The 18,803-nt window shown below is 45.5% G+C and overlaps 1 protein-coding gene across 3 annotated transcripts in view; it reads right to left on the bottom strand.

The window, feature by feature from the left end:
- The window catches only part of DOK5 (docking protein 5), a 150,777-nt gene that overhangs the window by 24,745 nt on the left and 107,229 nt on the right, over nucleotides 1-18,803 (bottom strand). For all 3 annotated transcript variants that reach the window (XM_059892658.1, NM_001075939.2, XM_059892659.1), the window contains 1 exon segment: nucleotides 13,519-13,654. In XM_059892658.1, coding sequence (XP_059748641.1) covers nucleotides 13,519-13,654 — 136 coding nt within the window.

Here is an 18,803-nt window from a genome sequence, read left to right as displayed (position 1 = left end):
TTGTTCTAATTCTTGGAGCAAAATCGAGGATATTCCCACCATCGAAATGCTACTGAGACATCACAGAATATGACTAACTGTGAAGAAAAGAGCGTGGACAGAGGCTTACTCCTCGAACGTTAGAGAAGAGAGGGAGACAGAAGAAAAGTGAGCAAGAGAAGAACATTGCGGAGGGAAAATGCAGCCGTGACGCCACTTGGCGAGCAGAGCTCCAGCTGAGAACGCCCGCACAGTCGCCTGCGGCTTTGATAAAGAGACCATTAGTGGGATCCAGCGTTTGGGGCCAAGTTTCCAAATCCAGCATTTCGGTGAGCTCCAGATGCGCTCTAACGGTTATTTTCACGGAAAGAAAGTGATTTGCCTCCGTTTTCTCAGAGCCGTCTGAATTCTTGGCCGTGCGCATAAAATAGAGTAACGTTTTATGCCTCCTTGCTGAGGAAACTCTCTCCCCACCTGTGCAGGGAAACTGATAACCTCTGGGACTGTTTCCAGCAGCCTCTCAGAGCAGACTCACTTGGAGCCTGGCCATGTTTTGGCGTTGGAGGGGAGACGGGATTTGGGATTCTGGCTTCGATTTTTTTCTCTGTGCTCATAAAATCGTCTATTTGACACTCTTTTGTTCATTCAGCAAAACTTCAGTGAACCCTGTGCCAAGCCCCAGGATGATGGCGACACAGAGGGCCTTGTCCCCTCCCCTCCAGAGGCCCAGAGCCTGGTTATTGAGACCAGAAAAGACAGGACTACAAAAAACCAAAGTGTGAAGAATCTGCCTGCCAATCAAGGAGACACAGGTTCAATCCCTGGTCCAAGGAAGATCCTGCGTGCTGTGACCACCAAGCCCGTGTGCCACAGGCTCTAGCCTGGGCTCTGGAGCTCACATGCCTTGACCACGGAGCCCGTGTGCCGCAATTACTGAAGCCCACACGCCTAGAGCCTGTGCTCTGCAGCAAGAGAAGCCAACACAGTGAGAAACCCAAGCATGCAAAGGACAGCCCCCACTTGCCACAGCAAGAGAAAAGCCCACGCAGCAATGAAGACCCAGCACAGCCAGAAATAAAATAAATTAATAAAATTTAAAAAAAAGAAAACGGAAGAGCAGTCAGCATCTGAAAATGAGAGCTGCTATGCAACTTTGACTCCGGCAGGCACAGCGATGCCAGTCTCGTTTTCTCGAAAGACAGACTGTGTGTTTTATGTGAAATCTTCCACTTTAAACACAGGGAACTAAGTCAGTCTTTTAAAAATGCCGTCTGTGCCGATACCTTACATACTGCTGTTGTCTAGTCACTAAACCGTGTCTGACTCTTTGTGACCCCATGGACTGCAGCCCACCAAGCTCCTCTGTCCACAGGATTTCCCAGACAAGAGCACTGGAGTGTGTGGCCATTTCCTTCTCCAGGGGCTCTTCCTGACCCAAGGATCGAACATGCATCTCCCACGTGGGCAGGCAGATCCTTTCCCACTCAGCCGCCAGTGCCTGGCACCTTACATACACTGCTGCTAAGTCACTTCAGTCGTGTCCGACTCTGTGCAACCCCATAGACGGCAGCCCACCAGGGCTCCCCCGTCCCTGGGATTCTCCAGGCAAGAACACTGGAGTGGGTTGCCATTTCCTTCTCCAATGTATGAAAGTGAAAAGTGAAAGTGAAGTCACTCAGTCATGTCCGACCCTCATCGACCCCATGGACTGCAGCCCACCAGGCTCCCCCATCCCTGGGATTCTCCAGGCAGGAGCACTGGAGTGGGTGCCATCACCTTCTCTGTTACATACACTATACAGCTCAAAACACGCTTCTGCATTTGCCGCCATAGAGTTGAAATATTATCATCTTTCAACTTGAAAATCAAGAATATCACTCTTAACTTAGAAACTCTTAGTTACTTGTGCTATTAGTAACTTAATAAATCTTAAAAGCTACATTTGCTCCTTTGATATATTTATTAATATAAATGAAATATAACAATTCAATTCCAGAACTTTATTCTCGGTTGATACTGTGTTCCATGATTTCAAATAGCTGCATTCTATGGGGTCGCAAAGAGTCGGACACGACTGAGTGACTGATCTGATCTGATCTTTAAATAAATGAATTCAGAGGAAAAAAAAATTTAATTTTCGCTAAGAAGAGCCCAGTAGCTAACCTGCAGATACTGGAGCTAGCAACTCCTGGGTTTAAATCTTGGCACCATCATTTCAATCTGCGTGTCCAGGCTTCAGACTCCTTACCTATAAAAATGGGATGACAGTACCCACCGTCAGTGGAGCCAAGCTAAAGAGTCAAGATAAGATGTTAATACATGTCTAGTGCTCGGCAGAGTTCCTGGCACAAAGTAACTTCTCAGTGAATGTCGGAGTCACCACCACCAGCAGTGGTAGCTCATAGCTACCTCTGGTTCATCCGAAAACTCAGCTCAGGCACAAACTTCTCCACAAAGATCATCTTATCCCTTGATGGAGACCACATTTCTAGCACCTGAAAACGTCCCTGCCAAGCTTTCAAAACCCGTTCTTTCTTACCATGCTCTGCTACACATTTAAGCGGGAAAGCTCTTCCTCTTTCTCACCGGTGTATCAGCTCAGTCTGCCCAGGCCAAAAGTTCAGCTACCGTTTCTATAAAATAATTGTGGGTGCTACCTTGGTGGCTCAGTGATAAAGCCCCCTCCTGCCAATGCAGGAGACATGGGTTCGATCCCTGATCCAGGAAGATCCCCCGAGCCGAGGAGCAACTAAGCCCGGCTGTCACAGCTGCTGAGCTTGTGCCTAGAACCTGGGAGTTGCAACTACTGGAGCCCGCGTGTCCTAGAGACTGCGCTCTGCAAAGAAGCCCCCACACCACACGCAGAGCCGCCCCCATTCGCCGCAAGTAGAGACAAAGCCCGCGTGGCAACAGAGCCAGCAGAGCCGGAAGTGAATAAACTTCTAAAAATTATGTAGCTAGTTAAAAAAATTAATGTCAGAGAAAAACATACAGTGAAATACTGATATTAAAGCCCCCTCCCAGACCCTCGAGTCACAGTCCCGCTCGCCAAAGGTAACCAACACAGCCCGGATGTTAGTCTCCCGCCACAAGCTCACTCCCAGGGCTCACAAAGCACGTGTGAGGGTGAGGGTGAGAACGAGTGTGTCCACTCTGCCGCTGCCCTGCCTTGCTCATCCGTGTGCTTCACACGCACAGGGTCACCACCCGTGACTGCTCAGCGGCCTCACTGAGCTCCTGTTGACACCACGCCCCACAGCGTGCCCAGGCTCCCGCTGGGGTGACGCTTCTGTTACTCACACACCAGGTCCCAAGAGTGGGAGCCCCATCTTCTCTGATCACGTCCCCAGCACCTCGTGGACAGCAGGGCTCAGTGAACGTGGTCAACAGAGGGAAGTCAGGAAACAGGTGTGACTCCCTCCAGCTGTGCCACGTCATCTGTGCTTCTGCTGGTGCAGTTTCAGAGCAAAGTCCTGGAAGTACTGCTGCTGACTAAAGAGACAGGTACCTGAAGTTCTCATGGTCTTGGCTGCACCTCATGGCGTGTGGAATGTCCAGGACCGGTGACTGACCCTGTGACCCCTCCAGTGGACGCATGGAGTCTTAACCACTGGGCCACCGGGGAGTCCCTGAATCCAATTCTGGTCAGTTTAATCCTGATCAGAGGGACAAACTGCCCTCTGAAGGGACTAGAGCAAATTGAATCACAGGATTATACTGTTGCATGTTTTCAAGGGTTTAAATTCATAACTAATCTAAATCCAAGCTTCTTTAAAGATGCAAAAGATTTTTTCACTATTTATGTCCTCTATAAGATCTACTTTGCAAGCAGTAGATTGGTGTTTGATAAAATATTTTTGAGCTATAATTAATATTAACAGGATATAAAAAGGACTTATTTTAGGAATGGAAAAAATTGATAACCACTTTAAGTAGTATGCTAAAATAAATTAAAAAAAAAAAAAGAATCTGTAAGTTAACCCAATTAACCAGAGTCTATAAACACAAAAAGAGGCAAAAACTAATTTTTTTTGTGGCTAGAAGGATGGGGACAAAGTTGTGAAAAGGGTGTTCATACACATAAAAATCCCAGCAGGTAAGGGTCTTTTAGTCTGAGAAGCAGTGAAGTTGATTCTATGCTTTCTTTGATGTCTTCTGTTATTTTTTTTTAAATGTGCGGACTATAATTTTTTAAATGAGGCTGAATATAAGTTACTTTGGTTTGCAGAACTGTAACACAGTTCCACTTGAATTCTACAAATTCATTATCAAATTTTATTTGCAAACCCAAAGGTGGAAATAAATCTATCAGTTAAACAAGCAAATGAAAAAAGAGGGAACACAGAAACAGCTGGGATTAAACTCGGAAGCCTGGGGGCACAGTCAGGGCTGCAGAGGAAGGGGGAGACGGGGCCTCAAAGTCACGCCCAGGGGAGGCCAAACCTACAGCTGCACAGGGAGCCGCCAGATCGCCACCGCACTCCACCCTGTCCCTCTTGCCTAGAAGGAAATTCTAAAGATGACAGGCCGGGTCGAGGAATGAGGGACCTCCCACACACTGCCACTCCTTGCTCCAAAATTAGACTCTCACAGCACTGATCTCCAAGGTGGCAAAAATAGCCGGCTGTTCAGGGAAGTCCCGAAGTGTCCCCACGGAGTCTTCCTGTCGCCGCTCCAGCGAGACAGCTGCCGGCTCTCGAGCAAACAGCTCCAGCCGCCCCATCTCATCACCGGTCAGTCCTCCCCGAACCACCCACCCTCCTCTGCGCCATCCTTAGAGTGAATCAGAGCACACTGGATTCACAAGCAGAGCGGGGAGAGTCATGAGAAACACGATGGCTCTCTGGTGCTGGAAATAGCAAAAGAAACCGGGTTTGCTGTAACAGTGATTTTTTTAAGACGTACTCTAAGTTGATACGCATTTCTGAAAGGCACTCTGACATTCAGGGTAGTCTGAAAATGCTAAGACGGCGTGGATATAAGAGAAACAGAAGGGCTTTAAAACCCTCTGGAGAGTAAGGCATTGTGGCTGCAGGCAGAGGTTTAAGAACCACACAAACTCCCCTCTCACCTGGTCTGGGAGAATGGATGCGTGTGTGTGTGGCTGAGTCACTCTGCTGCCCACCTTAGAGTATCACGACATTGCTAATCAGCTAGACTCCAATATCAAACAAGAAATTTAAAAAGGAACCACATAGAAGATCCTGCATCCCTGGCTCCAGCAGCAGTGAGCTCCACAGCTGCAGGCAAGTGACCTCACCACTGCGAGCATCTGTTTTCTCATCTATAGCATCTGGACAGATTCCTTCCGGGTCAAGGGTCATGAATAATCCTCCCTTGAATAATAAGACCCGTGGGATCACGGGCTTTACCTGTCGATTACCACTATATCCTAGCGCACATAACAGCAGGCTGTTGTTGCTGTAGTTGCTAAGTCGTGTCTGGCTCTTTATCGATCCCAAGGACTGTGGACCACTAGGCTCCTCTGTCCATGGGATTTTCCAGGCAATAATACCAGAGTGGGTGGCCATTTCCTTGTCCAGGGAACTTCCCGACCCAGGGATCAAACCTATGTCGCCTACATTGGCAGGCTGATTCTTTACCACAGAGCCACCGGGGAAGCCCCAAAGCAGATAACCCCCTCAGTAAACATCGTGAACGAACAAATGAATGAGAATGAATGACTGAATCTACCTCACCGAGACTCTATCCTGATTACAGAGAAAAGGTCAGTAAAGTGTCCAGCTTGACAAGTGGTACGGCTGCTGTTACTAAAGAGCCTGGCATTTAGCAGATGCTTCATAAATGGTGGTTCAGAGGTTAAAGCGTCTGCCTGCAATGTGGGAGACCTGGGTTCGATCCCTGGGTCCGGAAGATCCCCTGGAGAAGGAAATGGCAACCCACTCCAGTATTCTGGCCTGGAAAACCCCATGGACGGAGGAGTCTGGTAGACTGCAGTCCATGGGGTCACAAAAAGTCGGACTCGACTGAGCGACTTCACTTTCTTTCTTTCTTTCATAAATAAATAGTATTAGCAAAACACGATAAATCAGGGAACACTAAATAGATGTTATTCCAGAAGTCTGCATGCTGTGGACACAGACAGTAAATTCAGTTCAGTTCAGTCACTCAGTCGTGTCCAACTCTTTGCAACCCCATGAATTACAGCACGCCAGGCCTTCCTGTCCATCACCAACTCCCAGAGTCCACCCAAACCCAAGTCCATTGAATCGGTGATGGCATTCAACCATCTCATCCTCTGTCGTCCCCTTCTCCTCCTGCCCCCAATCCCTCCCAGCATCAGGGTCTTTTCCAATGAGTTAGCTCTTCTCATCAAGTGGCCAAAGTACTGGAGTTGCAGCTTCAACATCAGTCCTTCCAATGAACACCCAGGACTGATCTCCTTTAGGATGGACTGGTTGGATCTCCTTGCAGTCCAAGGGACTCTCAAGACTCCTCTCCAACATCACAGTTCAAAAGCATCAATTCTTCGGCACTCAGCTTTCTTCACAGTCCAACTCTCACATCCATACATGACCACAGGAAAAACCATAGCCTTGATTAGATGGACCTTTGTTGGCAAAGTAATGTCTCTGCTTTTTAATATGCTGTCTAGGTTGGTCATAACTTTCCTTCCAAGGAGTAAGCGCCTTTCAATTTCATGGCTGCAGTCACCATCTGCAGTGATTTTGGAGCCCAAAAAAATAAAGTCTGACACTGTTTCCACTGTTTCCCCATCTATTTCCCATGAAGTGATGGGACCAGATGCCATGATCTTCTTTTCTGAATGTTGAGCTTTAAGCCAACTTTTTCACTCCCCTCTTTCACTTTCATCATCTTTAGTTCCTCTTCACTTTCTGCCATCAGGGTGGTGTCATCTGCATATCTGAGGTTACTGACATTTCTCCCAGCAATCTTGATTCTAACTTGTGCTTTATCCAGGCTGGCATTTCACATGATGTACTCTGCATTTAAGTTAAATAAGCAGGGTGACAATATACAGCCTTGACGTACTCCTTTTCCTATTTGGAACCAGTATATTGTTCCATGTCCAGTTCTAACTGTTGCTTCCTGACCTGCATATAGATTTCTCAAGAGGCAGGTCAGGTGGTCTGGTATTCCTATCTCTTTCAGAATTTTCCAGTTTATTGTGATCCACACAGTCAAAAGCTTTCACATAGTCAATAAAGCAGAAGTAAATATTTTTCTGGAACTCTCTTGCTTTTTCAATGATACAGTGGATGTTCACGATTTGATCTCCGGTTCCTCTGCCTTTTCTAAAACCAGCTTGGACATCTGGAAGTCCATGGTTCACGTATTGCTGAAGCCTGGCTTGGAGAATTTTGAGCATTACTTTACTAGCGTGTAAGATGAGTACAATTATGCGGTAGTTTGAGCATTCTTTGGCATTGCCTTTCTTTGGGATTGGAATGAAAACTGACCTTTTCCAGTCCTGTGGCCACTGCTGAGTTTTCCAAATTTGCTGGTATATTGAGTGCAGCACTTTCACAGCATCATCTTTTAGGATTTGAAATAGCTCAACTGGAATTCCATCACCTCCACTAGCTTTGTTCATAGTGATGCTTTCTAAGGCCCACTTGACTTCACATTCCAGGATGTCTGGCTCTAGGTGAGTGATCACACCATCATGATTATCTGGGTTGTGAAGATCGTTTTTGTACAGTTCTTCTGTGTATTCTTGCCACCTCTTCTTAATATTGTCTGTTCTGTCCTTTATTGAGCTCATCTTTGCATGAAATGTTCCCTTGGTATCTCTAATTTTCTTGATGAGATCTCTAGTCTTTCCCATTCTATGGTTTTCCTCTACTTCTTTGCATTGATTGCTGAGGAAGGCTTTCTTATCTCTCCTTACTATTCTTTGGAACTCTTCATTCAAATGAGTATATCTTTCCTTTGCTCCTTTGCTTTTCGCTTCCCGTCTTTTCACAGCTACTTGTAAGGCCTCCTCAGACAGTCATTTCGCTTTCTTGCATTTCTTTTTCTTGGGGATGGTCTTGATCCCTGTCTCCTGTACAATGTCACAAACCTCCGTCCATAGTTCACCAGGCACTCTATCTATCAGATCTAGTCCCTTAAATCTATTTCTCACTTCTACTGTATAATCGTAAGGGATTTGATTTAGGTCATACTTGAATAGTCTAGTGGTTTTCCCTACTTTCTTCAATTTAAGTCTGAATTTGGCAATAAGGAGTTCATGATCTGAGCCGCAGTCAGCTCCCGGTCTTGTTTTTGCTGACTGTGTAGAGCTTCTCCATCTTTGGCTGCAAAGAACATCATTAGTCTGGTTTTGGTGTCGACCCTCTGGTGACGTCCGTGTGGAGTCAGTAAGGGGCCCCCAGTCTCCTCTCCAAGTGTGCACACTCTTGTGGGGTTCCCTGCCTCGACCTTTGGAAGCTCTTGTGACTCACTTCCAACCAACAGCCTATGATGGGGTGATGGATGTCACGACCACGACAGGGACGCAGAGGATCGTGGCCCTCGTTGTGAAGGAAAGTCTTTTTTGCTGGCTTTGATGAAACAAGTGGGAAGATGGCAAGAAACAGAGGGCAGCCTTTGGGAGCTAGGGTGGCCATCATCCACCAGCTAGCAGGAAACCAGGGCTCTTAAATCCTCAGCCCCAAGGAATTAACTTGCACCAATAACCACCGTGAGCTTGTGAGTGGGTCCCGCCCCCATCTAAGCTTCTGTGGCCCCCACCTTGTGGCACCAGGCCGGGTTTCGTGGAGGACACTCTCTCCGTGGACGGGGAGGCTGATCGAGGTGCACCACATCTACTTCGCAAGCTGTTGCTGTTATCATTGCATCCGTTCCACTGCAGACCAGCCGGCATGAGACCCACAGGCTGGGGACCCCTGGCCTGGTGCAGCACAGCCTTGTGAGAATCTGAAGCTGAGGCCCACCTGAGCCATGTCAACACGCCCGACTCACGGTGACCATGACGTCATAAATGTGTGCTGTTTTGGGGTGCAGAGTTCGTGGCTTTGTCACCCAGCAGCAGAAAGTGGACACATGTAGTGATTCAGGGAGGACTTCAACTGGTCACAGTGCTGGGAGCAAACGCACAGAGAGGGGCCGCCTGCCAGGGCACCAGGGGGAGGGCGGGGACCTCAGAGAACTGAAAACCCCCTGCCACCCAAAAGCTGCATGACCTGATGATACATACATCTGAGTTTTATGTGAAACATCTTAACTTTTAAGTGTCAGCCATTAATTTGGAATTTTTTGAATGGCTGTGAGCAGATCTCATGAAGGGCAAAGAAAACGTGCCTGATTTTGAGAAAAAGCGTGAAGCGGGGGTTGTCCCAGCACACCCGCTCCAAATCTGAGCCCTGCTACTTCCAAGCTGGGGCACTGGGCCTCCGATCCAAGGGTCATTGTGATGGTCAGAAAGTGCGCACAAAGCCCACACACTACTGTCTGTTACAGAGCAGAGACACAGCACGTTTTCATCATTATAACGTTATAATGGTAATTATTCCAATTGTAATTCTTGGGCTCCAAAACCACTGCAGACAGTGAACGCAGCCATGAAAGTAAAAGACACTTACTCTTGAAAGTAAAGCTATGACAAACCTAGACAGCGTATTAAAAAGCAGAGACATCATTTTGCCAACAAAGGTCCATATAGTCGAAACTATGGTTTTTCCAGTAGTCTTGTATGGGATGTGAGAGTTGGACTATAAAGAAAGCTGAGCACCAAAGACTTGATGCTTTTCAACTGTGGTTTTGGAGAAGACTCTTGAGAGTCCCTCAGACAGCAAGGAGAATCAACCAATCAATCCTAAAGGAAATCAACCCTGGATTGAATATTCATTGGAAGGACTAACGCTGAAGCTGAAGCTCCAACACATTGGCCACCTGATGTGGAGAACTGACTCTCTGGAAAAGACCCTGATGCTGGGAAAGATGGAGGGCAAGAGGAGAAAGGAGCAAAAGAGGATGAGATGGTTGGATGGCATCACTGACTCAATGGACATGAGTTTGAGCAAACTCCAGGAGATGGGGAAGGACAGGGAAGCCTGGCCTGCTGCAGTCATGGGCTGCAAAGAGCTGGACACACTAAACATCAGTGACTATAACTGTAACTAATAAAATTGTAATTGTATAAAATTGCATACATTATTATAATTTTAATAATTGCGTTACAATTGTAACTAATACAATTGTAATTGTATTGGCTACCTCTGGCTATTGTAACAACTTGGGATTAAAATAACACAGACATATCCCTATATGGATCTAGAGGCTGGAAGTCCGAAACAAGACTCACTGGGGTAAACTCGCGGTGTCTGCTGTCCTGGTCACTTTGGAGGTTCCAGAGGAGTGTCCATTGCCTTCCTTATCTAATTTCTAGAGGTCACGACAACCTTTGGGTCCCAGCTCCTCTGTCTCCATAACCATCAGGGCAGACTCTTCAAACATCTCTCTGTGCCTCGGCTTTCACAGCCACGTCATTTTGGTCCGACTCCGACTCCTCTTGTTTCCTTCTTATGGGGACCTTGTGATGACACCAGGCCCACTGGAATAATCCTGCACAATCTCTCCATCTCAGGAGCTTTAACTGCATCACAACTGCAAAGTCCCTTTTGCCATAGAAGATAATGCTCAAAGGCTCTAGGAATTAAGATGTGGAAGATCCTCAGGGAGTCATCATTCAGACTATCACAGTAATAAGTAATGATAATAAAATAAAAATAATCATTATTATCTGACTTACATGTCTCTTCTTTATGACTTCTGGGATTTAGGGTCATAAGTCTGATTCAAACCATTCACACAAGGCTGCAATTTCAAACTGTCATGGGCAAAGCATTCTGTCTTGGGAGTTTTACCACAGTCAGCAGCAAACTGTCGTTTAGATTTAGGGTTAGGGCCGCCTGATGAGATTAGCTTCGCCGTCTTTCTCCATTTGTGACCTTGACTATCTCAGAGATGCCAGCCAGTAGTGGCATAATGGCAATTCCTAGTCAAAATAAACCCAATCTGCGGCCCCTCTCCCAGTGACCAGAAAATGCAAGACTAACTGAAGTGTTACCGTATCATCTCGTTTCATTTTAGCATAGTATCTCTTTTCTCCCCTAATCAGAGATCGATTCAAGGATGTTGATTTTTAAGCATTCTGCAATCCCCAGTTTTAACTCCCTTGAGATTCAGATCCCATTTTGAAGTTTACTCACTTCCATTTAAAAACAGGATGTTTTTACTTTTAAAATCACATTCATTTCATAGAGCTTGTTAAGCATACAGCAAATTAAGAGCAAACAACATTATATTACAGTTAAATTTGCAAAGGGATGATCTGAACGAATTACTCATATTCCTGATTAATTTTTAGTGCAAGTAATGAGGCAGTTATAAATGGAAACACATGTGAGTGCAGAACTTCCCTTTCAAGTACAGACAGATTTATGCTAATTGATGGCTTTACAAAAAGGTAATCTTAAAAAAAAACCTTCTTCAGACATTTAAAGGCATCTCGAGTAGCTCACAGTTCTACTGCAGTGACACATTGCCCTGTAAGTTCAAAATGACTTGAATTCTTCCTTCTTTTCTTTCTTTTCTTCCTTCTTCCTTTTTCTTTCTATCCATCCACCCATCCATTTATCCACCTCTACTGCAATATCCAAAATTGGGAAGAATATGGAAAATGGATGCCAAGACTCTGTTAGTTCAGAAGGAACATTTCTACATGGTTGAGGGGGAAATCAGAAGAATATTTCATGATATGTGAAAATCAAGTGACATTTGAATTTCATTGTCCGTTAATATAAGTTTCCCTCGGAACACAGCCATGTCCATTTGAATCCACATGACCTATGCTCGCAGTTGCTCTCCCACGGCAGAGCTAAAGAGCTGCAGCAGGGACCATCTTCATCCAGAAAGCCTGAAATATTACTGTCTCAGCCTGTATTAAAGATTTGCTGATCCTAGCTCTAAAATCCCACAACACGGCACGCATAAGTCATTTGGGAATAATCCCTGGCTGCTTTGGGACAGATCGTATTACTGGCATGCTTTTCCCCTCTTTAAATCCAACCACCCCACACGGTTAAATCACAGACTTTTCAAATTGCCCTGACCTTCCTATGCCAACCTAGTTCCTTTTGGTTCTGCAGATTTCTTTCCCAGATGTGACTCTCTATTCTTGTGTTTGCAGTCACAATTCATGAGTTGCATTATTTAACTGCTGCACATTCATTTCAGATTTTGTAAATTTACTGTTCCTAAAGAAGAAACTCATGACTCACAATTCCCCATACGAGGCACAGTCCCTGCTGTCTCTGCACACTGATGACTATGAAGGTTTACCCCCTAGAGACAGCAAACACACGCTGTGGGCAGAATGAAATCTTACAAATAGGTTTCCTTTGTCCTACAAAGTATTACTGATTTTTGTTGTTGGTTTTAGCTGAAATTAACTTCCAACACTTATAAACTGGAAGATACTATACAGACTCAAAGTCTTGATTTACCTGGAAAAAAAAAAAAATCAAGAACTCTCCTACACAGAAACCATGATCTCACGTCAACAGCTGTCTGGTCGTGAGTTTTTGGTATTTGACCCGTTTCCTCTCAGCTCTCTTCTCTCACTTACATTTTTTCTCTGACCACTGCTGACCTTTGAAATGACAACTTCTGTTACACTTGTAAGTATATATGGGCTTCCCTGATAGCTCAGTTGGTAAAGAATCTACCTGCAACGCAGGAGACCTGGGTTTCATCCCTGGGTTAGGAAGATCCCCTGGAGAAGGGAATGGTTACCCACGCCAGTGTTCTGGCCTAGAGAATTCCACAGACTGTATAGACCATGGGGTCGCAAAGAGTCGGACACAACTGATCGACTTTCACTTTCAGAGGTAGATAACCCATGGAGTTGTGTCTATAGATGTCCATACATACGCGAAATGGATTTTTATAGAGAGAGAGAGACTGCAATGGACTGAATATTGTGTCCCCAACCCCAAACTGTTATGTTCAAACCTTAGCCCCCAAGTGATGTTATCAGACAGTCAGGCATATGGCAGGGGCCAGGTCATGAGGGCAGAGCCCCCATGAACGGTATTAGCGTTCTTACAAGAGAGAACCCAGAGATCCCTCACCCCTTCTGCCATTTGCGACACAGTAAAAAGACAGCCAGTTACAAACCAGGAAGTGTCCCCAGAGAATCCGCCGGCACCCTGATCTCAGACTTCTCAGTCTCCCAGTGAGAACAAAATATACTTGCTTTTTATAATCCCTCAGTGGACAGCATTCTGCTGCAGGAAGGCACTGATTAAGCACGCATTACAAGGGAGGCAAGCAGTGTGCAGGCAGATGACAAGCGGGCTGATGCTTCTTCTGCTCCCAAGTGACTTTCTGGAGCTTTCCAAGGATGCGTGTCATCTGAGTAACACACTGCTGAGTATAGGAGGAAAGCATCTGCCCCCCAAAACACTGACCATATTTTCAGCACAGAGACTGCAAGAGCATTCTGCCACGGTGTGCACAGTGCTTGTAAGAAAGGGCCCCCAGACGTACCATGGAGCTCTTCACGCTCTGCAGCAGGCGCTCGTGCTGCTCCGCTATGGCCAGGGCAGCCGAGTGGACCTTCTGGTAGATGGCCTCCCCATCTCGCGTTTGAAAGACAAACAGCCCTTCACCAGTCTCACACATCCTGTGAAAACAAAGACAGAGGGCTTCTGAAAGCCAGCTTCTCCAAGCTCAATGCACCCAGAGCCCGGAACAACCCAAGATCAGCTTCATTTTTTTGTATGAGATCAGGATTCCTGTTCACATGTGTTGAACAGAGTTAACTGGAATCACAGTGTTTGACAAATTGTCATTAATACAGAAAAGCGGGCAGAGAACCAGTCACTTCGAGCCAATGGGGCGGTGCCCCGTGTTTTTTGTCCTGAAGGTTTTGTTGGAGGTTAATGAACAAATGGTTTCTGGGCTTTCAGTACAATTCCTCTACTTCCCAAAACTGTCAAAGAGGACACCAGGGCGAGGCCTTCCCAGCACAGCTCACAGCTCAGAGACTCACCAGAAACGGGGCCTTTCAGCTCAGAGGTGAGAACGGGTTCTATGGCTCTCAGACTCTGACCTGATCCTCCTTACAGACAATGGCTTGAAGAATGATTTTATTTCTGAAATCAGCTCTGCTTTCCAAAATCATCGATCCAATTTTACTCCAGATTTTCACTCCATGTGATAAATCAAACGTAGCCAAGAGTATTTTAAACAGACATAACTTGAACCAATGTGTGGAATGGAAGAGAAACAGGGAACTCAAGGAAAGACATGTGGGTTTCATCATTAATGTCAGGAATTAAGAGGGGAACCATCTCTACCTCAGGCTGTTAAAAAACAGAAATGAATTGCATTGGTAAGGGAGACTGGTACATACAATTAGACCAGAAACCAGTGTGTTTTAACCACTAATGCGTGTGTGTCTGTGTTTTCTAAGTATGCTTAGTGCTCAGTCGTGTCCGACTCTTTGCAACCCTGTGGACTATAGCCCGCCAGGCTCCTCTGTCCCTGGGATTTCCCAGGCAAGAACACTGGGATGGGCTGCCATCTTCCTTTGTCAGGGGATCTTCCCGACCCAGGGATGAAGCCCATGTCTCCTGTGTCTCCTGCATTGCAAGAGCACATATATACATATATATATATTTGTATACACACACACACAAAATACATATATATACAGTGATATGGGCATACATAATTAATGAATGTATTCAATTATTCTAAATATTTTTGAAGACTTGGATAATTTTCAAAAGAATTTTTTTTTACAGTACAGTTCTGATTTTAATTACATATATCAACAGTTAACCAAGAAGTTGTTTTTGTTTTAAAGAACACTATTCAATTATTACATTGTTTACAATTATTAATCATTTGTTATTCTAAGACACAATCCCTCTCCTTCCACCTCTGAAACTCTTACTGCAAACTGAATATTGGCCTGACTGCCTGAGTTTTGCTCACATCTAGAGATTCACATCAAAAGAACTTTTTAATACAGCATGGAAACCAAACCAATTTTCACCCCAAACTACTGTTAATGATTTTATCTATTCCAGTCTATGCAATTAGTGCAGTAAAAAAGGAAGATTTATCCTTATCTAATTATCTAAGGTTGGCTCAATATCCCGGCCATATGGCAGTCTTCAGCATGTATAGCATAGAGTATGTTAATTGGCTTGAATTTCACTAGTATGGACCATGTAAGAAGAAAGAAAAATTAGAAGGCTCTTTCAACAAACTAACATAAAAACTAGCTTATGAGGTTGACTGTGTGATTTTAATTGTCATTTTAATTCAAAGAATTAAAAACTAAAATTCAAAGCATTTTTACTCAAGTCCTGTTTTGTTCCTGAAGACTTCCTAAAATACTCCCCTCCTCAGCTATCCACTCTCTACTTGACCGACCACAGAAACGGGACTCTGTCACTTGGCACTCAGTTCTGCAAGGTTTTCACTTTTTTTCACACTTCTTTTTTTCCACCAAATACGGAAATATAACTTGTTAGGAGGAGGGTGACCTCAATCGATTATTTAAGAGAAACAAGTGGCCTTCTGTTTCTTTTAGAGCAGAGGTCATCATTTATTTACTTACTTAGATGTCAACCTTGATTTCAGAAAGTATGAAGGTTCCTGCTAACTGGGACATACTTACAGGATGATTGATCCATATAACAGCAAACCCGCAACTGTGTTTCTAAAGCTTGATGACCCAGGGACTGTAAGGCTTTTGTAACCGCAGCCCACAGTAACGGAGTTTAGAGTGTGACCAAACACTCCGCTGATCTATTTAGTCTATCATCTAGGTGCCATCTAGCTATCTATTCATCTATCAACTTATAAAATGCTGATGTTTTCTCTTCTGCTTTTAATACTAGTGGTGAAGTGCTTAATTTATATAATGACTCACTAATTGGCGAGAACTCTGAAAAAAATCACTCTTTCACCCACTGTCTGCTTTTGGTTAACATCATGAATCCACCACAGCCATCCTTTGGTGACATTTGATTCAGTGATTACTGTGATCAGAAATGAAGGAAATCCAGAGAGCATCAAGTATTCCTGAAAGTCATGGGCTTTCCCTGGCTTCACCTGAGGATCTGAAAGACACACACACACACACACACACACACACAAACACTTACACACACACACATATATACACTCACACACACACAAACCCTTACACACACACACACACATGCATACATATACACACAAAAACCCTTACACACACACACACACATATACACACTCACACACAAACCCTTACACACACACACACATATGCATATATATACACACTTATACACACACACTGACCACTTACAGAAAGTAACAGGAGTTACAACCTCAAATTCCATCAGGGTTTAGACAAAGAACGTGAATGAATGGAGACAGAGACCTCCCACAACATAGAGCTTCACAGACGATCAGGCATTTACACGGGGAAATGGTGAGCCCCAGTGCAGCCACACTTCTGATCATTTAAGAGAAACCAGAAATCTTGAATTTTTATAGGAAATAATCTGAATTTTTAATGTTGCTACTTTTTCCATTTTCTTTAAGCTGTGGAGGTCAAAATGCCATTTAAGGACCATATCTGGCCGGGAGGCCACCAGTTTGCATTAGGGGACAAAAATGCACTAAAGATCTCTAAATAGATCAGAAATTAGGCCTCTGGTTTGCATTGCATTCATCCGTACATTCAAAGGCATATGCCCTTCAGTGGGAAAGTGTGGCCCAGAAAGTGTGGATAATGAACAAAAATTGACCTCAGAGGCTCTTCCATAGGTCTCTGCGAACCTCCATCCACGAGCTCTTTTATTTCATTCACACACTGCCCCCAACCCAACAGATTTGTTTGGTGCTGTTTCATAAGCAGCTTTACGACGCATTAAAAATGTTGCTGGGGGCCTTCAGTAAAATAATGGGCCAACTCCCCAAGGCAAGTCAGAAGAAAAGGGGAGGGGGGGAGGAAAGGAAAGGAAGTCAAAAGAAAAGCACATGAAAGGAGTGATGGTCTTACATAACCTCGTACGGCAGCGTCTGCCTCACACAAGACGGGGCAAAGATGTTCTGGTTCACCGGCCGCAGACCTGCAAATGCCCACGTGTGAACCGACTCCTTTCTCTCTCTACCCTCTGACTGTGACCGCGGGCACTTTATCTAATGTCCCAGAGGCCCCAGCACTCTTTCCTGATAGACATACACTAACAGAAACCAGCTGACAGACACCCAGAGAAAGAAAAATAAGGAGTTTAAGCCGGACCTCCTTCTGTCCTTCGAGAGGATAAGGATTTGGATACAAGAACGCCATGTCCACACAGATGCACTTAGAGCGCTGACGTCCTCAGTAACTGCTTTGCCTAAAAGCCACGCATGCCACTCCAAACCATGAACTATGCACCTGGCTAAGAACCCATCGAAAAACCAAGAGCTCGGAAAGCACTGGGAAATTCAGTCCTTCATACACACGATAAGTGCGTATCGAGGCTGTGGGAAGAAGAAGCGTAGCAGAGGTAATGACCTGGGCTCCAGACTACCCGGCTGGCTTGCCCCGTGCCTGCTTTGAGGCCCGGGACGTGTCCGTAAACCTCCCGAAGCCTGCACTGCCCATCTGAAAAGTGAATATAATGATGGCAACCGTCACCTAAATTGCATTACAAGTATTAGATGTGATACACAGAACGCACACAGCATGTCTTCAAATCACGTGGATGGGAGCCCCACGTGGGCAGACTGTTTTCTGACTTACTCACCGCTTTTCCAGGACCCAGCACAGGCCTCGGCCTTTATCTGGTGCCCAATAAATGACTGTAGGGGCCTCCCTGGCAGCTCAGCGGTAAAGGATCCGCCTGCCAAGCGGGAGACTCAGGTTCGATCCCTGGGTCGGGAAGATCTCCTGGAGAAGCGAATGGCAACCCACTCCAGTCTTCTTGCCTGGGAAATCCCGCAGACAGTGGAGCCTGGTGGGTACAGTCCATGGGGTCGCAAAAGAATCAGACACGACTTAGCGACTGAGCACAAGAACAAAGTCACTGTAGAAGAGATGAGGAGACAGCAGGCGGGACTGGGAAAGGAGTTGCTGGGAACGTGACCCAGGCTTCCTCGCCACATGGAATCAACGTGCGAGACACTCAGGCTTCTGAGCAGGGACAGCTCTGTGAACGTCAATACACAACTTTCATTTGCTGGTCAGACCTCTGTATCTCCTACTGAATATTTTAAATCAACTCATTTTTTTTCTCTTAAACAAATATGTTGTAAATGGGATGATCAAATCCATATCATGAACCAGGAGGCTCTGCCATAAATTGGAAGTAGACATGAACAGAAATGCGACGAAACGCTCCGTTTCGGGCCTCTGTCCAAGATTCAAGCTGAGCGCTCGCTCACTTTTCAGTCACGGCCAGCCGCGTCTCAGTCTCTGCGAGCCCATGGGCTGCAGCACGCCAGGCCTCCCTGTCTGCCTCTATCTCCGGGAGTTTGCTCAAACCCACGTCCATCAAGTTGGAGACGCTCTCTAACGATCTCATCCTCTGCCACCCCCTTGTCCTTTTGCCTTCAGTCTTTCCCAGCGTCAGTGCCTTGTCCAATGAGTTGGCTTTTCCCATCAGGTGGCCAAAGTAGTGGAGCTTCAGCTTCAGCATCAGTCCTTCCAATGAATAGTCAGGGTTGATTTCCTTTAGGATGGACTGGCTCGTATTCCCTCTCAGTAACACACAGGTAAATTAGAAACTGTTAGAGGATGCACTGTTTTAAGACATGTGGCATGAACTGTGTTACTTCTC

The sequence above is a fragment of the Bos taurus genome, chromosome 13 (assembly GCF_002263795.3).
Source record: "Bos taurus isolate L1 Dominette 01449 registration number 42190680 breed Hereford chromosome 13, ARS-UCD2.0, whole genome shotgun sequence".
Taxonomy (NCBI): Eukaryota; Metazoa; Chordata; class Mammalia; order Artiodactyla; family Bovidae; genus Bos; species Bos taurus.
Note: the sequence above shows the minus strand (reverse complement) of the source record. Positions and strands in the feature narration are given on the sequence as shown.